We start from the raw sequence: 17795 nt of genomic DNA, 5'->3' as shown, positions 1-17795 counted from the left end.
GGAAAAAAATAAAACAGACAGAAAGTGCCGGATCGCTTGGGGAGAAAGGTCACGATGAGGTTTACAGTGTGAGAGGGCTCGGATTTATTGTATTTGCTGTTAAGTATGAGTTATCAACGAGTAAAAAGCAAAGACAAGCGTTGTCACTGCATGAAATAGACTGAAATCTGAATGGAAACATTAGTGAAACTTAAAATGCTACAAAACACTCGGCTTCTGTTTATAAAACTATAACACAGAGGCTCAGGAAGTATCAGACTGGCCTCCCTGCGTCACAGCACAGGTAATAAGGGGACAGTACGCACAGTGTTTGTCTTGAGTGGAAGAATAAACAAAAAAAAAAGCCATTTTCAAACAAAGCTGAATCCGCTCTGGGGCATCCACTCTGAACAAAGAGCAGGTCATTTAATCGCCTCGGAAAAGTCACAGCATCTCTGACGTCCATTCATAAAACACCGAGCTCTCAGCACATGAAGTGCAGCTCTCTCGGTAACCGTCTGAATTAGTGGTATATGAATAGAGGCATTCTAAACAACTCAATTAAGCCATGTGAATTTGTATTGATATATTTGGTGAAACACTTGATTGTAGTCGATATGATGGGTGTCTGTCTAAGAGTTAAGGGGCTCAGCAGGTGACTTGTGGTCTGTGGCCCGTTGCAAAATACAGTACTAACTTGATTAAAGGGTGCATCTGATAGCAGCTGTGCAGAAACCCAAGCTCGAGGAACACAACGGATGACCTCACGAAGCCCTGCGGCCGATCAATCTGAGACACCGGGGGTAAACTTTAAAATTCCCTGGCAGTGCAACTCTTACCTGTGTGGAGCTGCTGACCAGACCATTACTTAAGTTGAGGAATTCCTATGGGGAGTTTGTATAATCACCGGTCTGTGGAGCTAATGGATGCTCATCATACTGCGAGAGGTGCAGTCACGCTGACCATAACAGATAATAGCTGCTTGGCCTTAAAAGTCTGATCTCCAACATAATCTGCAATATTGTTAAGTAGAGTGTACATTATGGAAGAGAGACGCTTTCAAAACCCCATTATGTCCTAATCCTTCCACGCTCCCTAATGTATAAGCCACATCCCTCGACGCACAGAGCCAGGCCTTCAAAACAAGCAGAAAAGCTTTTCTTTTATCCCTTTTCAAGAAAGCAAGTCTTATCTGATCAATACACATCATGTCCCATGAGATGGATGAGAATTACTGCTCAGAAGATGTGGACGAGAGAAGACATTCTCCTCTGTGCTGACTCAATTAAGTGGAGGACGGATCAAAGGCTTGGCCTGAGTGTTGCCACGGGTTCTAAGACTGTCACAGTGTCCACACAAGGAAATTTAAAAAGTATCGCCATAATAGATGCTTTCTACTTACGCAGGTAAGTATTGTTTGGCCTTTCATCCACGGAAAGGTTGCAGATTGGATTAGTGAAGGCATCTGGCCTATGGATCCAAATCAAGTAATGACCACCTTCCACGTATGTCTGACTCCACCTGCATCAACAACAGTGAAATAATCACAATAGACACATTTCCCCTTAAAAGTTTTTATTCGATCCTCTTTTTCCACTGAGGCAGGCTGCTGTTTTTCTCATTACCTGACAGTCATGAAAAAAACCTCTTAATGTCTTCTGCACTGTCTATAAAGCTCAGGAGCACCACCTAGTGTTTGCAGACACCTAGTGCGTGCCTTTGTCCTCTCATCAGCTCTAATTTCAGGCCCCAAAAACACGCATTACAAGCTCATATTGATCCAGTGTTGGGATGACATACTAGCTATCACTCTGAGTGTTTTTTCAAAGGGGAAAAGGAAATCAATACCAACACAGTCTGGTTAGAGACCTCGGCATTGATCTAAGAGGACAAAGACTGGACCTCTGAGAGGGCAAAAAGAGGAACAACAGAGGCTTGTCTCGTTGGAACAAAATCCCTGGTCCCGAGTTTACAGGAGAATGAAAAGCTCTGCTCTGTCAGGTCTGACTTTTCATAAATATGGGAGCCGTCTCCTCCTGTTAACATCCACAGTGATGCTTTCCGGAGGACATGTGGCTTTCAGGCTTTAATGAGCCCTTTTCATCAATATTAGAATGTCAGGTCTTATTAACCCCAAAAAGGCCCCTGATCGATACCCTGCGAGGTGGTTTAAGGGAGGGCATCGCTCAGGTCCAGAAAGCAGGTCATGATTACTCCCCTTGCCCTGTAAATAATCTTACAGACTGCTGATGCAATCATCGGATGCCATCACACTATATTATGTTTAGAGACAAGACAAATCCACTCCCCTCCGGCACAGTTAATATAAGTAAACAAGAAATCAGCGTTTTGCCTCTTGGGGACAGCAGGCGATATTAACAGCTGGTTTGAGAATTACAGTTGTTACCTGCAGAGAGTTGCATTTGTGGTTCGCAATTCCACCTGCATGCTCAGAGTGAATTTGGTGCTGATTATTGTAGACGCATTGTTCTTGGGCTTCACAGAGGCCAAAAGCTGGTGCACACACTGAAAGGAAAAGACTCAAATTTAATAAACATCTTCAACTTCAACTTTTGAGACGACAAACAGACAAGAAATCTGAACACTGAAGACAGTTCTTATAGGATAAACATGATTTATTCGTATTAAAGACAACACTGACTGCAGTGTAGTGTGACATGTATAAGTTTGATCAAAATTTACAAAAAAAAATGCAAACTGATCTCCAAATACACACATTTAAAGATAAAACATTCTTTTCAGCACTTGATGCAAGATAGGTGTTTTATTTTATATAAAAAAAAAGAAAAGGGACGTCGTGCAAATTCTTGAGCACTCCACTTGCTTTTACTTTTTTACCCATGCATGCCAGACCCCAATAAGCGTGGTAGGGCTATGGTTTGTGTGGGACAACATCAGGAAAGGCATATTTTAAAGATTTATAGAAGCTCGGATTTCTTAAAACTTTGTCCAAACAATCAGGACCATCCTGGCACAAATTTAAAAAACTGATGCTCATAAAACAGGAAGCATAAGCATGTTTTTAGGTAATCATTTTCACAGTGCATAACATATTCAGGAAATGACGGTTAAAAGGGAAAAACTGCTTGTAGGACTGTTTGAAAAGCAAAACAAAGACCCTGTTTTACTGTAAAAAAAACCTCAATTTTGGAATTTAATTAAATTTTCTGGAGTGATGGTGTACTGCTTTGTTGTAAAAGTATACCTCCAAAAAAATGTGTAGTTGCATATTTGAAGTAAACCTCTGCTGAGTCCTTACCGAAACAATTCAGGGTCAAAAACGGTGCAGAATTCCATGAAAAGAATACCCAAGAATGTCCAAACTTTTTTCTTTTTCTTATTCTTATGAATGTCAAAGATGGAAATAAAAAGGAACTTTGCTTAAAATATTATAGAAATGTTTGCCATGCATTTTGGCAACCAGATCTTCTTTCACTTGCTTAACTATAGACAGTAGCGATAACTTTGACCAATGGGAGCCCAAACTCTCACCTGTATTAAAAAAGTGAAATTTGTATTCTGTCATTCTTATAAAAAGGATTCACTTGCCAAGACGACGTGCCAGTAAGATAACGTAAAGGTTTCTTTTAAGATTTTAACTTGCACTGATAACCTCCAAAAAAATTCGGTGGAAATCTAGAAAACAATCACAGTCATAAATGTTGGAAATGAGCGCTGATGTGAGAAAATGTCTTACTTGATAAGGTATAAGAATGACTAACTTCAAAAGGACAGTATTTGTTTACCTGCTATATTCTGAGTGTCTATTTTGTCTGTTTGGGACACTAAAGGGATTTTGTTGCAGCTGGTGCCTTTGTCTTATAAACCTGGAAAACTGGAAATTCCTTACCTTGTAGCAGTGATCTGACTGATAGAAAACCTGCACTTCTTCTATCAGATGGTTATGAAATGTGAGCAGAGCCTGGTCCATTTTCAGAGGGGGTCCTACGAAGATTCAGAACACCCGCGATTTATGGCCGCTACACAAATCCTCTTGTACATCATAAATACACAATAGCAGAAGGTCATCATCCAGATCATAACACATACTCAATATTATTGACCGAGTTCATGTTCATAATGCTCGGGTTCTTTTGCTAAATCTGAATCTTAATTATGTGGGACCAATCAGTGCACAGAGTACAGCTATTTCATGTTTTGGACTGACATTGCATGCAGGGGAGGAGCAGTGATTTTAAATGTGGGGGTGTTCCAGGGGGGGCACATGAGCGCCACATCAAGCCCATAGACACGAAGATGAAGTTGGCATCCGATTCGCGAATTAAATGGATGGGCATAAAGGGCCATTTCACTGCATTTTTTGTGTTCTCATCACCCTAAACTAGGTCCTGTATGGAAACTGCAATGGTTACACTGCTCAAATCTGGATAGAATTATGCTAAAGGGGCTATAGATTCATTAAAACCTTGTTTGGGATTTGTGAAACCTTTTTCTGATCTGTGAAAATGCAGAACAGGGCCATTTTACTGCATTTTTTGCATTTTGATCACTCTAAACTAGGTCGGGTATGGAAACTACAATAGTTACACTGCTCAAATCTGGATATAATTATTTTAAAGAGGCTATAGATTCATTAAAACCTTGTTTGGGATTTGTGAAAATGCAGAACAGGGCCATTTTACTGCTTTTTTTTGTATTCTCATCACCCTAAACTGGGTCCTGTATGGAAACTACAACTGTTACGCTGCTCAAATCTGGATAGAATTATTCTAAAGAGGGTACAGAGTCTTTAAAACACATTTTATGATTTGTTAAAACTTTATTTGGTCATTGAAAATTCAAAAAGGTGAAATCATCCTACTGTAAAAGTGGGGGTGTCGAAACACCCCCATCCCCCACGGGTGCAACGCCCATGATTGCATGGCAGCTTGTGTCCAATCGCTCCGACAGGAATATTTTTGCATCCCTGCCAATGTACACTAACAATAACAATCACCGTTCTCGAAGAAATGAAAAACGCAGCTCACCATTGTTGATGTGCCCTCCATGGCAGTTGGTAATAAGAAATAACACAGGTAGACTTGTACATAGTATTAGTCTATTGAATTCCATGTTGCTTCTTGTCAACGGCCTCTCCTTTTGCTCATCTTTATAACTCTCACACCAATAAAACAACGGTCAAAGGTCAGTACTCATATCTGTGGTTGGATGTTCCCTTTTACTGGTTTGTGATGCACATATGTTGGGCAAATATCTAAACGAATGGCTGCCATCATTGGAGGAGTTAATAAATGACGTGAGACTGAAAACGGTTCTCAGGTTTAAAACGGTTAAAGCTGTAGCATTTCTGAAGTCATGTCTAATTTACATTTCGTAAACACTCTCCGTCTGACTCCAGTCTATTGGTTTTGTTCTAAATCACAGCTCGCTTTCTTCTCTATCTAAAGCCCCATTCTCATTTCCACAGCCAGTCAACTGTTAAATGCTGATCACTTGTCACATCCTCTCTCCCTGCATTCATTTCATTAAGTTGTTCATTTCCCAGAGCGCTCGCTGTAAGGGATGAGTTCACCGGGGCAATCTCCCAGGAGCAGCTCATTAACCTTTGACATGAACTCCAGCAGACCACCCCTTTCAAATCTCCTGTCCTGTTTTAAAGCGGCAGTTTCATCAATGCGCTGTTACTCTGCGGTTAAAGTTAATGTTTAGTATGTGTGTTTATATAAGATACAATAGATTATAGAGTGCGCAAAAAGAACAGTATCTTCCCTTTTTCATCACACAGCAAACACCGCTGTGCTGGCTTTTGTAATGAATCCTGCAACAATAGCTGGCTTCATGTGTGCCTTGTGCAATAGATGAAGGTTTACGATTAAACGCATGCTGACAAGTGGTTGAACAGCCTTTCAGCAGGGAGGGTTTCTGCTCAGGCTTGTGCATGGGCAGCTAAGCAGGACCCACAGCTCGTGTGTTGAATGGATTCATTCCAGTTGCACTCACTGGCTGCCACAGCAGATTTGCCTCTGTGCAACAGGGAGCTGGAGCTGCTGAACCTCCCCTGTGCATGACCACACTCTTCAAGCATGGTGAGTACACACCCGCGCTCCAGTTTACATCTCAAAGGGCTGCTCACTGCCTCTCACACACACACACACCTGTTGACATTTACACTCATGCAGAAATGCTCATTTGCAGACTGACACGTGTTCAAATGGATAAATCATACATCCAAATTGTTGTGCGTCCTCATAATATGTTCCAACGATAGAATTGATATAAACACCTTCTTATGAGTCTCTGTGAGCTCGGGAAGCCGTTGTTTTTGTTGCAGGCACAATGGAGGTTTAAGGCAGTGGGGATTGTTTGTGTGCTGCCCATCAACGCCACAGATAGAGCAGATTACAGCGTTGCTATGATACTTGATGATGTCATTGCTCTGTTTCAGTCTGAGGTTGAGACATCTGTTTGTTCTGTTGGAGAGGGGGGGGGCACACACACTTCAATTTGTACACTAAAATCATATCTGTTTAAGGAATTTTGTGAAACTGTTGACAGTGCTGCTCAGATTTGAAGTCAGTTGCAATGAAGGCTGAACATTGTGAGTCTGGACTCATTTGGATTCATGTGACTCTGCATGTGACCATAAGGAAGAACCCCCTGGCTCCCAGCACCTCTACTCCCCCACCACCATCACATACCTTTGAACCAGCTTGTTTTTTTAAAATCAGGAATGCAGCCTCTCATTGTATCCAGATGGGAGCCCGCGCAACCAATCACAGTTTGTGTTTGTGAAACTGCCCCTCTGAAACCGGCTGCACTCTGCTCTGTCCTCTCAGGCCGGTAAGATCCAGAGTCTGACAGAAGAGGAGAGGGCCCACCTACTCCCCCTGCTACGCAACGCTCAGTGGGTGGAGGTTGTGGGACGGGACGCCATTTACAAAGAGTTTATTTTCAAAGACTTCAATCAGGTATATAGACGATATTAATCACATTATCCCTCTTAACTCACACTATTCACATAACTCAGGATGGATGGATTACTTTTCTTTTCTTTTTCAGGCTTTTGGTTTCATGTCCAGAGTGGCTTTACAAGCAGAGAAGATGGATCATCATCCTGAGTGGTTCAATGTCTATAATAAGGTATTAAAAGATCAAAAGAATTTAGTCTGGGTAAGCTTTGTACAGACTGTGATCCTTTCCAGTTCTAAAAGCCTTTCTTGTAATTGTGCCTAAATTTCCCCAAAACTCTCAACACATATCCATAACCGCCAGATCAACTCCATAAACTTCTCACTTCCAAGTCAAAACCACTCTCTCATGCAAAAAAAAGACAAACACCACAATGTAGTCTAACTGAGCTCATTAGAAAACTTTACACGAGGATCACAGTGTAAGACACGACGAGTGCTTGAAATGTCACAGTTTTTCATTCCCCTTCATACATCTTTAAAACCTGTACACTGTAAAATAGGACGGTCCCGATATAGTTTCACTATATAATTTCCTTGGTCAAAAGCATTTGCCATGTCAATTTTTTTTTTCTTGTCCTTTTATTTTTCAATTGAATTGCACTCAAAATGGGAGGGGAGGCTAAAAATGGTTTTGATTTGATCTGCTGAGATCACATCACAACATTATTGTGTGTGCTTTCATCACATTGTCGTCATTCTTTTCAAAAATCACAATTATCATGAGAAAAACTGGCCTGAAGTCGAGCCCTTATTGCTCCATATTGTCACCAAACAATAGAAGAAAGACATATTTTTCTGGCTGAAACATATTTACTGGGGGATAAGAAATGGATGGGCTTAGAAAAGGTTTTTACAGTAAAGCACTCATGTTCCCCGAGTGTCCACAGTCTGTCAGGCACTGCCTCCAAGTATGAATTTTTTTGATCCGGTAGTGCTCCCATACTGTTTGAGCTTTAAATTTGAACTTTAAAATGACGCTCTTCGACGTCCTCCGCGCTTTTTTTCCGTTTTAAAAGACTTTGTAATAAACAGGAAGCGCTACGTTTCATCCCTCACATTCGGGTTTTGTTTTTTTGTAAGTGGAAAAGCCGGAGTGTGCGGTGAAATTATGATGCTGACCTTGTCTAGCTAAAACAAACACACTCATTCGCTCTGTCATGTGAACGTGGCACTCACAGTTTCCACCTCTGCCCCATTCTCCTTTGTTGCCTCAGGTCCAGATCACTCTCAGCACACACGACTGTGGGGGGCTGTCCCAGCGTGACATCACTTTGGCCACCTTCATCGATCAGGCTTCTCTGATGTGAGCCTCCTGCTTTCAGCTATTTCGGCAGTGAAGACTGGAGCGCTGGAGCTTGCATATTAATTCAACTCAGAAACCTCAACCTGTGACGGGCTATTTCCAAAGAATATGAAACCACTATATCTGAAGAAAAGGATCAAATCCTGTTTACAATTTAGAATTGAAAGAATTTCCCGGCAACCATTCCAGGTTTTTATTATAGAAAGCGTTCAGTGGCAGATTTTGTACTTCTGTCCCCCGTGAGTGTAGTAGTGCCAAACATTTTTGTACCGTCAGTAAAATGTTATTTTTTCTATGTCACACCGTTCTTGCTGTAGCTGAAAAATGATCCAGAAATGATCTCACGAGACTGAACGCGTTTTACTGGAAACTGAACACAGCAGAGATAAAGCTGAGGCCAGCTGGCTCCGTTTGGGTTAACATTGTATGCTGCAGATGTAGGAGAAACCATAAGATGTTCCTTACTTCAAATCAGGGCATTTATTACATGTTCCAAGATTGATCAAAAATCTTCAAATGTTACACATTCAGAAATCTGTGCTGAACAGGACAGGATAAATGTTAAAAAAAAAATAATAATAAAAAGAATTTACACTTCTCTTGTGCTTATATCAAAATTAAACATTTTAAGAAGATGGAATTTGTTTTTCTTTGAGCACATCTTACCTTGAAGTATGCTTTAAAGAGTAGTGAACCTAAATCACTGATGACGCTGGATTTAAAGAAAAATAAATTAGAAAACTGGCTGAATTTGAGCCCTTAGAATAGAAGAAAGACATATTTTTCTGTCTGAAAAATCTGTACCGGGGAATAAGAAATGTAAAGGGCTTAGAAATGTTTTTACAGTAAAAGTCTTTATTCAGTTTCACGGCCATTCAATCGCGTTTTTAAGGTTATTTCTCCAGAACAAAACACAATTAGTCAAGGCTGCAGCTCATTGCTGTCCATGTATTTCATGTTAGCGGGTTGGGGGAGGGGGGGTATATGATCAGTCTTAACTAGACACTGACTGAAAGGAGCAAAAATCCTAAATGTGGGAACCTAAATACTTCCACGCCAATCTCTTAAAAACAGCATGTAAAAACGGTTGAAAACACAAACAGAAGACTAAAGCGTAAGTAATTAATACCCAGTGGTCACACAAATGCTCAAATTAGGCTAACAAGGCTGAGAAGCTGATATTCCCAACTACGTTTCTATCGACTTAAACGTTAAAAGCGGAGCATCTTCCTTTGTTTCACTTCATAAAACAAAAATATTGCACAAACAAGTTCAACAATATTAGAAAAGTACGTAAACTAAAGCGAACAAGGTCCTTGTGGTGTGCGATTTGCATTGTTGTCAACCTTTTAGTAAATGTCTGTACATCCTGCCGAATGGATATCACAAAACGTTCTATCCACAAGCAGAAAGAAAGTTTCCCTCATGATAAAACTAACCATTCAGGCTGTGGATAAAGAGCCTCAGTCCCTTTCAGAGTTGGTGTATTAAGGAAATGTGTTACGGTTTTTGTGTTTTGTTTAGTTTTTTTTTTTTTTACTGCCCCAGCTTTAAAGTTTATTAAGAAAGACATGGAGAACAGTCACCTCGTTAGAATGTTTCAGTGGATGAATATATGTCATTTGCATTGAGTAGAAACTGAGGTAGATTGAATTAGGAGACAAATGATTACAACAAGGTGACGCACAGGTAAATATGTAGCCTAAAAAGAAAAAAAATAAGAGTTTATGCTTCTTAGTAATATCGTGGCAGAACAAAAGTAGGAGGAACCTTGAGTCCAGATGGTAAAAGATAAATCATCTAATTACTTTATTCAGAAAACTAACTAATGCATGGTGGAAAAAAAAAAAAAAAAAAAAGAGAAAAGTGAGTATGAATGATAAGTTGTGGATGCCAGCAGCTGCTTTCTAAATATTAATGCCCTTGTTCTCCCTTATCATTCGCCCGCTGTCTACGGATCTAACCACTGTGGTTGCAAAAAAAAAAAAAACTGAATGAATGAATGTCAAATACTATCTACTACCACAACGTAAGTGTAGTTTCAAGTGATTTACGGATTAACCTGATATGCTCCTGTCAGGGCGCTGCAGTGCTGTTAGGAATAAATGCTGGTTCTCTGAGAAGTGCTTCATGATAATGTCAAAATACCTTCGACAGAAATGTGGAGCCGGCCTGAAGCAGTACATCAGCTTTCATGCTAGAGGGCAGCACAGCAATTCTTAAAGGTTCTCAGTGGTTCGAGTTATTGCCGAGTCATCGCAGACAATGAGACAGTGATGACAGTGCGCTGAAATGTTCTGACAACAACAGAAAAAAAAAAAAGGTTTGTTATGTAGTCAGTAAGAGATCATTACAAACATAGGTATTAAACAAAAACTACATGGAAATTAACCGCTACAACATAACTCGTACACACACACACACACACACACACGCACTCCCAAGACATAATTAAAATAAAGGATTAAAACTCGTTTGGACCCAGTCATGTCTTCTCTGTGCCATGAAGGCACAGTGGTAGAAGCAGTTTCCCTCTGGGCTGATTAAAATGAAGATGGCTTGTGCTTGTAAGAGCTTTGCAGACAGTACACGTATACAAGATAAGGCAACCGTTGAGCGATGAACTCAGAGCTCGGGGAGGCAGCGAGCGCGTCTCCCGGCGGGGGGGTTCGGGTTAGTAAGGCCGCATGCCTTTTTCAGTGGGCTTTGCCATTGCCATTCATATGGCTGGTGTTTGACTTGGGAACCTCAGTGCTGTAGAGACAATCCAGGAAACCACGGGAGATCTCGGTCACCATGGATCGGTCCGGGATGGACTGGGCCATGCCGTAGATGGCTCCCTGAAACAACAGGAAGACACGAATGAGCTTACAAGCGCACAGTAAACCAAATATCTATAACATTGGCAGCTTTTTCTGGAATAATCTGCCTTGTACTCCTCCACTACGAAGACTTAACTCTTGTTTCCCATGCTGACATAGCAATGTGTGTGAGTGGAGCTAAGTGGCACAAGTGCTGCGGGTCGTATCGCACCCAAACACCCGGTGTATTTTCTTAGATGATTGATGTAACAAGTCTCTAAAAGACCAAATGAATAAATAGATGCCTTAATAAATAAGTACATTTGAAAATAAATTCATTTATCCATGTTCCACTTCCTCTAGAAGGACTACGTTTGCCCCCCTGAGCATGATTACGCTCCGACAGTGGCTTGAATCTTTTTTCTAATCCTCACTTGAAAATCATGACCTCATTCACTTTCCACAATGTGACCTGGACTCCAAACAGATGTGCTTTTGCTTTGACGTGCCAGGTGGGTAAACCTGACACACAAGATATGTACTCGTGTAAACGTTAACGGTTTACACTAGTAAACAAAATACCATTGCATCAACAGCAATAGAGCCAAAAATAACCAGCTGGCATGTTTCGACTCGCTTCTGAGCTTTACAAACATTAAATTAAAAGTGGTTCCTAGAGATGGAAACAGTGATTGACAGGAAAAAAAATTAAAACCAGTTGAGTGCATTGTTTTAAACAGCGAGAGAATTATTGGCGCTTCTTTTGGTCTGCGAGGGTTAGACAAAAAACAGACAAAACCCAACGCTAACAAGCTGAAAGGGGGCATTTCGCAGTAGTTCAGTTAAATAGCTGGTCACCCATAAGTACGGACAAGTTAAGGTCCTCTTACCTTTTAACAGAGGGTCACCGTTAATGATGGGAATTTGCAAGACTGCATTACCTACTTCATCAGATGTGTATATAAACCAACTCACCATTCCTGTAGTTTTCTCTTTGGGGTTCTTCATGATGATGGCGACCTGTTCTTTGATGTCACGAATAAAGCGTTCGGCTATCCCTTGCTGGGTGTGCAAAAGCGTGCAACAAATGTGGATGCTGAGAGAGAGAAGATGAATACATGTCACACCATCAAATCCCATCATACTGTGTGTGTGTGTGTGTTATTTATTTATTTTTTTTAAACACTAACCTGGATGGGTACTGCAGTGTGTTCAGATTCCAGCCCTTTGTCGTCAGTGCATTTGAGAGTCGGAAAATATCAAAAACATCCGAGCCGATTGCCACCACCGACACCTCTGGATCCCCAAAAACAAACACTCCTTTTACCTTACGGAGCCTGAGAAAAAGAAGAAAGAGAAATTAATTTAAGAGGCGATGAGGGCCATTGTAGCGTTATTAACACCTGGGAGAACCTGTGTGTCTTACTCCGTTTTGATCTTGCATGCAGTGCTGATGATCTTCCTGGTAGCATCCACGTATCTATTCTCTCCCATGTGCATCATGGTCGCCCAGCAGGCAGCGATAATTCCTCCTGGCCTGGAGCCCGCGACGGAAGGTGAGGCGTAAATTCCCCCCTGCCAGTCTGGAGCTACAAAGTATTGGTACTGACGGTACTTTTTATCACTGTAGAGGATCACAGAGGAGCCTTTGGGGGCGTAGCCATACTGGAGAAAAACAGATGATTAGTAATCAAGTAATTACAAGCACTGCATCGCACCAGACAGGATTAAAAACTGGTCTTTATATAACAATACACATATTACACATAGGCAGTGCATTCTTTATTGGATGTGATAAACCACGTGTTGTTGTTTTCGTTCGGAAAATAGCAGAACAAGAAAAACATAGGAATTTGTTGCTTTTATCTCAAGAGAATAAAAGAGCCACTCCTTACTTTGTGGGTGTCGGCAGAGATGCTGGTCACACCCTTTACCCTGAAGTCGAATGGAGCTAGTTTGTAACCAGCTTTCGCCATGAACACGATGAGATAACCCCCCAAACAGGCATCCACATGCAGTGGGAGGTTGTAGCGTACAGCAAGCTGCAATACACGGAGGTAAAGTGTCAAGGATTCGGCCTCCGTGTCTTTCATTTTGCACCCTAACTAAGGGAATAATGTTGCATTTCTGACCTTGGCTACTTCCTCAATGGGATCCATGATACCATGAGGAAACTGAGGAGCTGAGCACACAAGCATGGCTGTGTTCTTGCCGATGGCTCTCTTCATGGCCTGGGCACGGAACAATGTGGGAATATTGTTACAGACATCTGAAAACAGCAGCCACTCGCACATACACATACCCGTCTGTAGATCTTTTGTTCTCACCTTCACATCTACTTTCATGGTTTCCTTGTCAAGGGGAACATGCACAAGCTTCATCCCAAAGTAATGTGCTGCTTTGTCGAAGGCTGCATGGACGCTCACGGGCGCGAGGCTGCAGGAGTTGGAACCAAAATTATTCTACAACTTTCTCTGGGTAACAAAAATCCAGAAAATGCCTCGACTCTGATCCATGTTTGATAAAGCTTAACTTACATTTCAGGGTACTTGACACCTCGCTCATACGCCATGTCTCTGTATGCCTTGCAGGCCATCAGTATGCTCTCTGTTCCTCCTGAAGTGACCTGAACAAGGGAGCAGAGGAGATACATCATGTTAAGCCGACATTTTCTCTGTGTGGGATTGCAGGCTGGTTCTGTGAGGTCACTCACTGTGCCACAGGAGTTGGGTCCGCCGTGGAAAAGTGTACAAGACATTCTGACAACCTCAGCTTCCATCTTCCTTACACCGGGAAAGATGTCTGGGTGAAGAGGGTTGCTCCACGCAAAGTCTCCATATACCTTAAGAGCAGACAAACGTAGAAATCTATCGATTGAAGTAAAGACGTCTGTTAACTTTAAATATTTACCAGGAGTTATGAGCAAACAGACCGAGCCTCAAAGGAATGAAGAGGAGGAGAAACAAAAGATCGCTTAGATCTGCTCAGTGTAACCAACAGCAAAAAGTCTTTGACTCAGACGGGACTGTTTGTGCTGGGATGTATACAAAGATGCGTACCTTCACCAGGAGTTTGGTCAGTGACTCGTCACCCCAGTACACTGCACCAGAAACGCAGCCTGTCTCCCACTGAACTTCATCTGAAATGAAACATTGTGTCTTCAGAAATCACGGCCTTCCTCAAAAACATTCCTTCTTTAATGGGAAAACATCCCACAAATGAATGTATCAGTGAGAAGAAACAACACAAAAAGATGCTCTGGGATGAATGATCACTTACTCAGGGTTTGGTACTCTTTTATTTTTTCCATGACCTGGTCCTGAGTGAGACCTTTAGAGGGCAGCGCTTTAGTGTAGCTCATCCCCTCCTTTAGAGTACACAGGCTCAGAGACATGTCATCCAAAGCCTTGTTCAGCTGCCCCTGGATCTGATTTAAAGAGAGCGGCACAAGTGAATCAACAGAAGTAACCCCGTTATCATCAGCACATGATGTAAAGTATGTCAAAGGTCCGACGGCCCACCCCCCCTGACCCCATGCTGGGTATGAAGTCATTCACTGGTGACTCATAAGACTTTCAGACATCCCGAGTCAGAGCACATTTTGCTGAATGTGCAAAGAAAGCAGAGATTTACCACCAACACTTACTGTCGTGCCAACAAAGGGGATTTTTCTGATGAGTCGGAAGCACTTCTTCTTGATTCGGGATATGAGACCTATTAACCAAAGACAGACAAGGCAGCAGCTGTGGTGAAACTGTGGTCACATATGCCTCCTGACTGTGAGCAATAATCACATGTCGAGGCGAGACGCATTTCATTCTCACGGCAGTTACGTTGGGGAGCGAGTTTCCACCAGGAGGCCTCATTCTGACTTTTACTCTTAAATCAGCTGCAGTTAGATTGTTGGTGCTGGCTCTGCTTCAAATTTGTTACAAATTCAGCCAAGGATTGCTCGATTGATAGCAGATCGTCCAAGGGACACAAAGTACTGCACTTTTAGATACCAGCTGCTGAGTAGCACGGAAAGGAATGCCATCATCATAAACCTGCTCGTATTTGGAGACACCGTGCAGTAGATTAGCGGGCTTAAAATCTGTAATGCCCAAAGAATGCGAAATATTGAAAAAAAAATGTAACTGGCTAAAAAACAAAAATGACAGAAAAGGAGTGAGGTTGAAACTATTTTTGGAAAACACGAGTTCATTCCCCCACGGCAGGATTACTTTCTACTCGTGAATCACGTGTGAAAGATTACTTTCTTGCTGGAAGAGGAAGCCTTTGACCCAGACAGCTCCCAGCGTGGTGATGATCGACGCTCCTATTATCTGCCACGGCTCCAGTTCGCCGCAGTGAGAGTTGACCTGCCGCCGGCCTTCCTCCAGGTACAGCAGCAGCATCTCCTTGTACACCTCCAAGGCACTCTGCACACAGAGACACGTGTAAAAAGTCTCTCAAAGTTTGTCCTGCTTTAACAACACACCTCTTTTACCACGATAGCTACTAATATCTACTTCATTAATAGTAACATGAGCACCTGCCTCTTCAGTTGAAGTACTTACATCTGAAGGCATTGTCAGACCTACAAAGAACTTGTTCCCTCACAGACTAAAAAAAAAGTAGCAACTTTTACAGATGGCCGGCTCTTCCTTCACCAGGTGAGTGTGAGTGAACGCTCTCGGTTAAGTGGACGACTATCGCCAAACTCCTCCCACCCACCGCCCCAACCGGCAACAACACATCCAGCCAGCTGTGAGGATGTGTTGCAATAAGTCACGCTTGGATAACGCAGGAAGTTCGCCTGTACACAAAGGAAGCTATAAATAACTCGTACCTCCAAGCATAAATCCCCGATAAATGCTGAAATATTTGTCGTCCATCTGAATGCGATGGCAGCGGCTTTCACAGTGAAACACCAATGCACGCAATTGCACAAGTGAAGCCAAAATTATCTTTACGTTATCTCTGTTATCGCAGTCTGATAGCGAGGACACTCCACATCAGCCACAATCAGAGGGAGAAAGCTTAAGGTTCAAGAGATGGTATCTTAACTAATCACAAATCAGTGAAACATCTGAAAAAAAACATCATATAACAACACAATGAGGCAAGTCCCCCTTGTGCAATGGGAACACTGCTTACTAGGTCAGAAAGCTTCTTCGCAACCTGAAAGGATGTAATGAATTACTACAACCTCATCTGCCAAATCGATTCAAATGAAAGGTTTTTTGTGTTATCCTCCTTTATAGTAAATGTTCAGCGGGAGGCTGCATGTGAGCCACAGACTGGAGTGCCTGCCTCACACAACAGCTGCCATACCTGCCGGTTTTGGACTGCATGTTATCATTCAGGTTTGGCAAGAACTGCTGCAAAGAGCAGCGACGCATATGTAAGCCACGAGCTTCATGAGAACCCCTTCCATGTGAGGTTTCATGGCAGATAAGACATGAAAACCTGTACGTGTTCCGTGCCACTCGTGTGTCATAAAAACAAGATAAGACTGGAATTATCTGACATCACTGCCATAAGCAAGTCTGACCTGAAGAGACAAGCCTCTTTCTGATATCCAATACAATTACAATACAACCCACACTTCTCCAAACCATTCAGCCCCCATCTTTGCCTCAGGAAAACTTAAACCAAGTTCGCATAAAAGGCTCTTGAACCAGCATTGTCTCACTCATTGTTGAGCAGTGGACGCCCATTCCTTTGCTCTCCCCCTCTCTCCCAGGAGGTCGCGTTCTCATGGAAATGTGAGGTGGCTGCTCCTCCATACATCAAGGGAGAACTGACTGCTGGAACAACATGTCCACGGGCTTTTAGTCAAAGAGAATCATTCAGGGGGGTAAATAATTACAGCTGTGGTGTGTGGAAAGTTTCCTTTAATGGTCTAGAAAGCCCCAGGGACGTCGTGATTTGCCACAACATTTAGGCAAAAATCGAGATAAGCTATTTGAGCAACTTCTCTCTTTCTCCACACAAATGTAGACAGTAAACTTGGCGCTGACAGCAGATGTTGACCTCTGGTGCTGAGTCCTTCTGTCTATCTGATGTTATAAACAACAGCCGATTGTGCACTTATAAGGAAAGTCCCACAAATCTGAAAAATCTCTCTGGTGGCTCTACTAAGAATAATACATTGTTCAAACTTCCTGAAGGTTTAAATGTTGAACAGGATCTCCCAGTTTACCCCCTGTTTGCAACAATTAACAATAGGGAGTGTTAAACCTTCTACAGAGGAAGTCCCTCATAGAGACACATAAGGTGTTGACTTTATATAAGCCTAACACGAACCTCTTGTCTAGACAGAGCGATATCTGTTATTTCTGTCATGAAAATAAAATGTTCATGACCCCGCGTGCAGACTCCTATGTAAGGGGCCAAAGTAACAAGAGTTTTCTTCAAACACAGCAATAAACGCACAGCGCAAGACTCTGATAACAAGGGTCACAGTCAAACCCACTGTGGTCCCGGTGCATCCATAAGAACAGACGCACGGGTCATTAGCGCACTTCACTACTGATAAACATGTCTCCCTTTAAGCGTCTTCTAGCAGCACTGTCATCGCCCCGTGTGTAATGTGACCAAACGACATTAAAGTGAAGGGATTCCTACCCAGTAATCCATGTTTTCCGAGGCAAACCGTCACCGAAAGCACCTCTTTTAAGTCTGTTTCTTAGGAAAATCACCTCCAGCTGCACTACTTTGAGTCCTCGGCTCGCATCTACATGCTACTATCCGACCCAGCAGCAGCAAGCTAAC

The 17795-nt window shown here is 42.3% G+C and overlaps 3 protein-coding genes across 4 annotated transcripts in view; 1 reads left to right on the top strand and 2 right to left on the bottom strand.

Moving 5' to 3' along the window:
* LOC142398768 (heparan-alpha-glucosaminide N-acetyltransferase) overlaps nt 1-6046 on the bottom strand; it is a 25330-nt gene extending 19284 nt beyond the window's left edge. The window contains exons 1-3 of the mRNA XM_075482920.1: nt 5962-6046; nt 3851-3945; nt 2387-2505 (exon numbers count right to left, since the gene is read on the bottom strand). Coding sequence (XP_075339035.1) covers nt 2387-2505; nt 3851-3945; nt 5962-6046 — 299 coding nt within the window. The remainder of the gene's footprint in view (nt 1-2386; nt 2506-3850; nt 3946-5961) is intronic.
* pcbd1 (pterin-4 alpha-carbinolamine dehydratase/dimerization cofactor of hepatocyte nuclear factor 1 alpha) lies at nt 5915-8870 on the top strand. Its single transcript, XM_075475290.1, has 4 exons — nt 5915-6047; nt 6798-6929; nt 7021-7101; nt 8147-8870. The coding sequence occupies exons 1-4, from the start codon at nt 6045-6047 to the stop codon at nt 8237-8239; spliced, it is 309 nt and encodes a 102-aa protein (XP_075331405.1). The 5' UTR covers nt 5915-6044; the 3' UTR covers nt 8240-8870.
* On the bottom strand, nt 8693-17795 carry sgpl1 (sphingosine-1-phosphate lyase 1). Of its 2 annotated transcripts, none has more exons than XM_075475269.1 (14): nt 17649-17795; nt 15292-15457; nt 14683-14750; nt 14316-14463; nt 14096-14175; nt 13750-13878; nt 13574-13662; nt 13364-13472; nt 13169-13267; nt 12932-13078; nt 12463-12701; nt 12227-12373; nt 12012-12132; nt 8693-11075 (listed from the first exon to the last, which is right to left on the bottom strand). In XM_075475269.1, the coding sequence occupies exons 1-14, from the start codon at nt 17658-17660 to the stop codon at nt 10932-10934; spliced, it is 1698 nt and encodes a 565-aa protein (XP_075331384.1). In that variant the 5' UTR covers nt 17661-17795; the 3' UTR covers nt 8693-10931. The 2 variants fall into 2 exon arrangements, with proteins under 2 accessions (XP_075331384.1, XP_075331390.1); XM_075475275.1 differs by lacking the exon at nt 17649-17795 and adding an exon at nt 15596-17359.

The sequence above is a fragment of the Odontesthes bonariensis genome, chromosome 2, assembly GCF_027942865.1.
Source record: "Odontesthes bonariensis isolate fOdoBon6 chromosome 2, fOdoBon6.hap1, whole genome shotgun sequence".
NCBI lineage: Eukaryota > Metazoa > Chordata > Actinopteri > Atheriniformes > Atherinopsidae > Odontesthes > Odontesthes bonariensis.
This window is presented reverse-complemented; position numbering and strand designations above follow the sequence as displayed.

Bases quoted from the DNA above. Each gene is read 5' to 3' on its own strand.
- pcbd1 (XM_075475290.1), top strand. The intron at 6,930-7,020 runs GTATATAGACGA...TTTCTTTTTCAG, and splicing joins TTTTCAAAGACTTCAATCAG to GCTTTTGGTTTCATGTCCAG. The intron at 7,102-8,146 runs GTATTAAAAGAT...TTGTTGCCTCAG, and splicing joins GGTTCAATGTCTATAATAAG to GTCCAGATCACTCTCAGCAC.
- sgpl1 (XM_075475269.1), bottom strand. The intron at 13,879-14,095 runs GTACGCATCTTT...TCTGCTCTTAAG, and splicing joins TGACCAAACTCCTGGTGAAG to GTATATGGAGACTTTGCGTG. The intron at 13,079-13,168 runs GTCAGAAATGCA...CGTGTATTGCAG, and splicing joins CCATTGAGGAAGTAGCCAAG to CTTGCTGTACGCTACAACCT.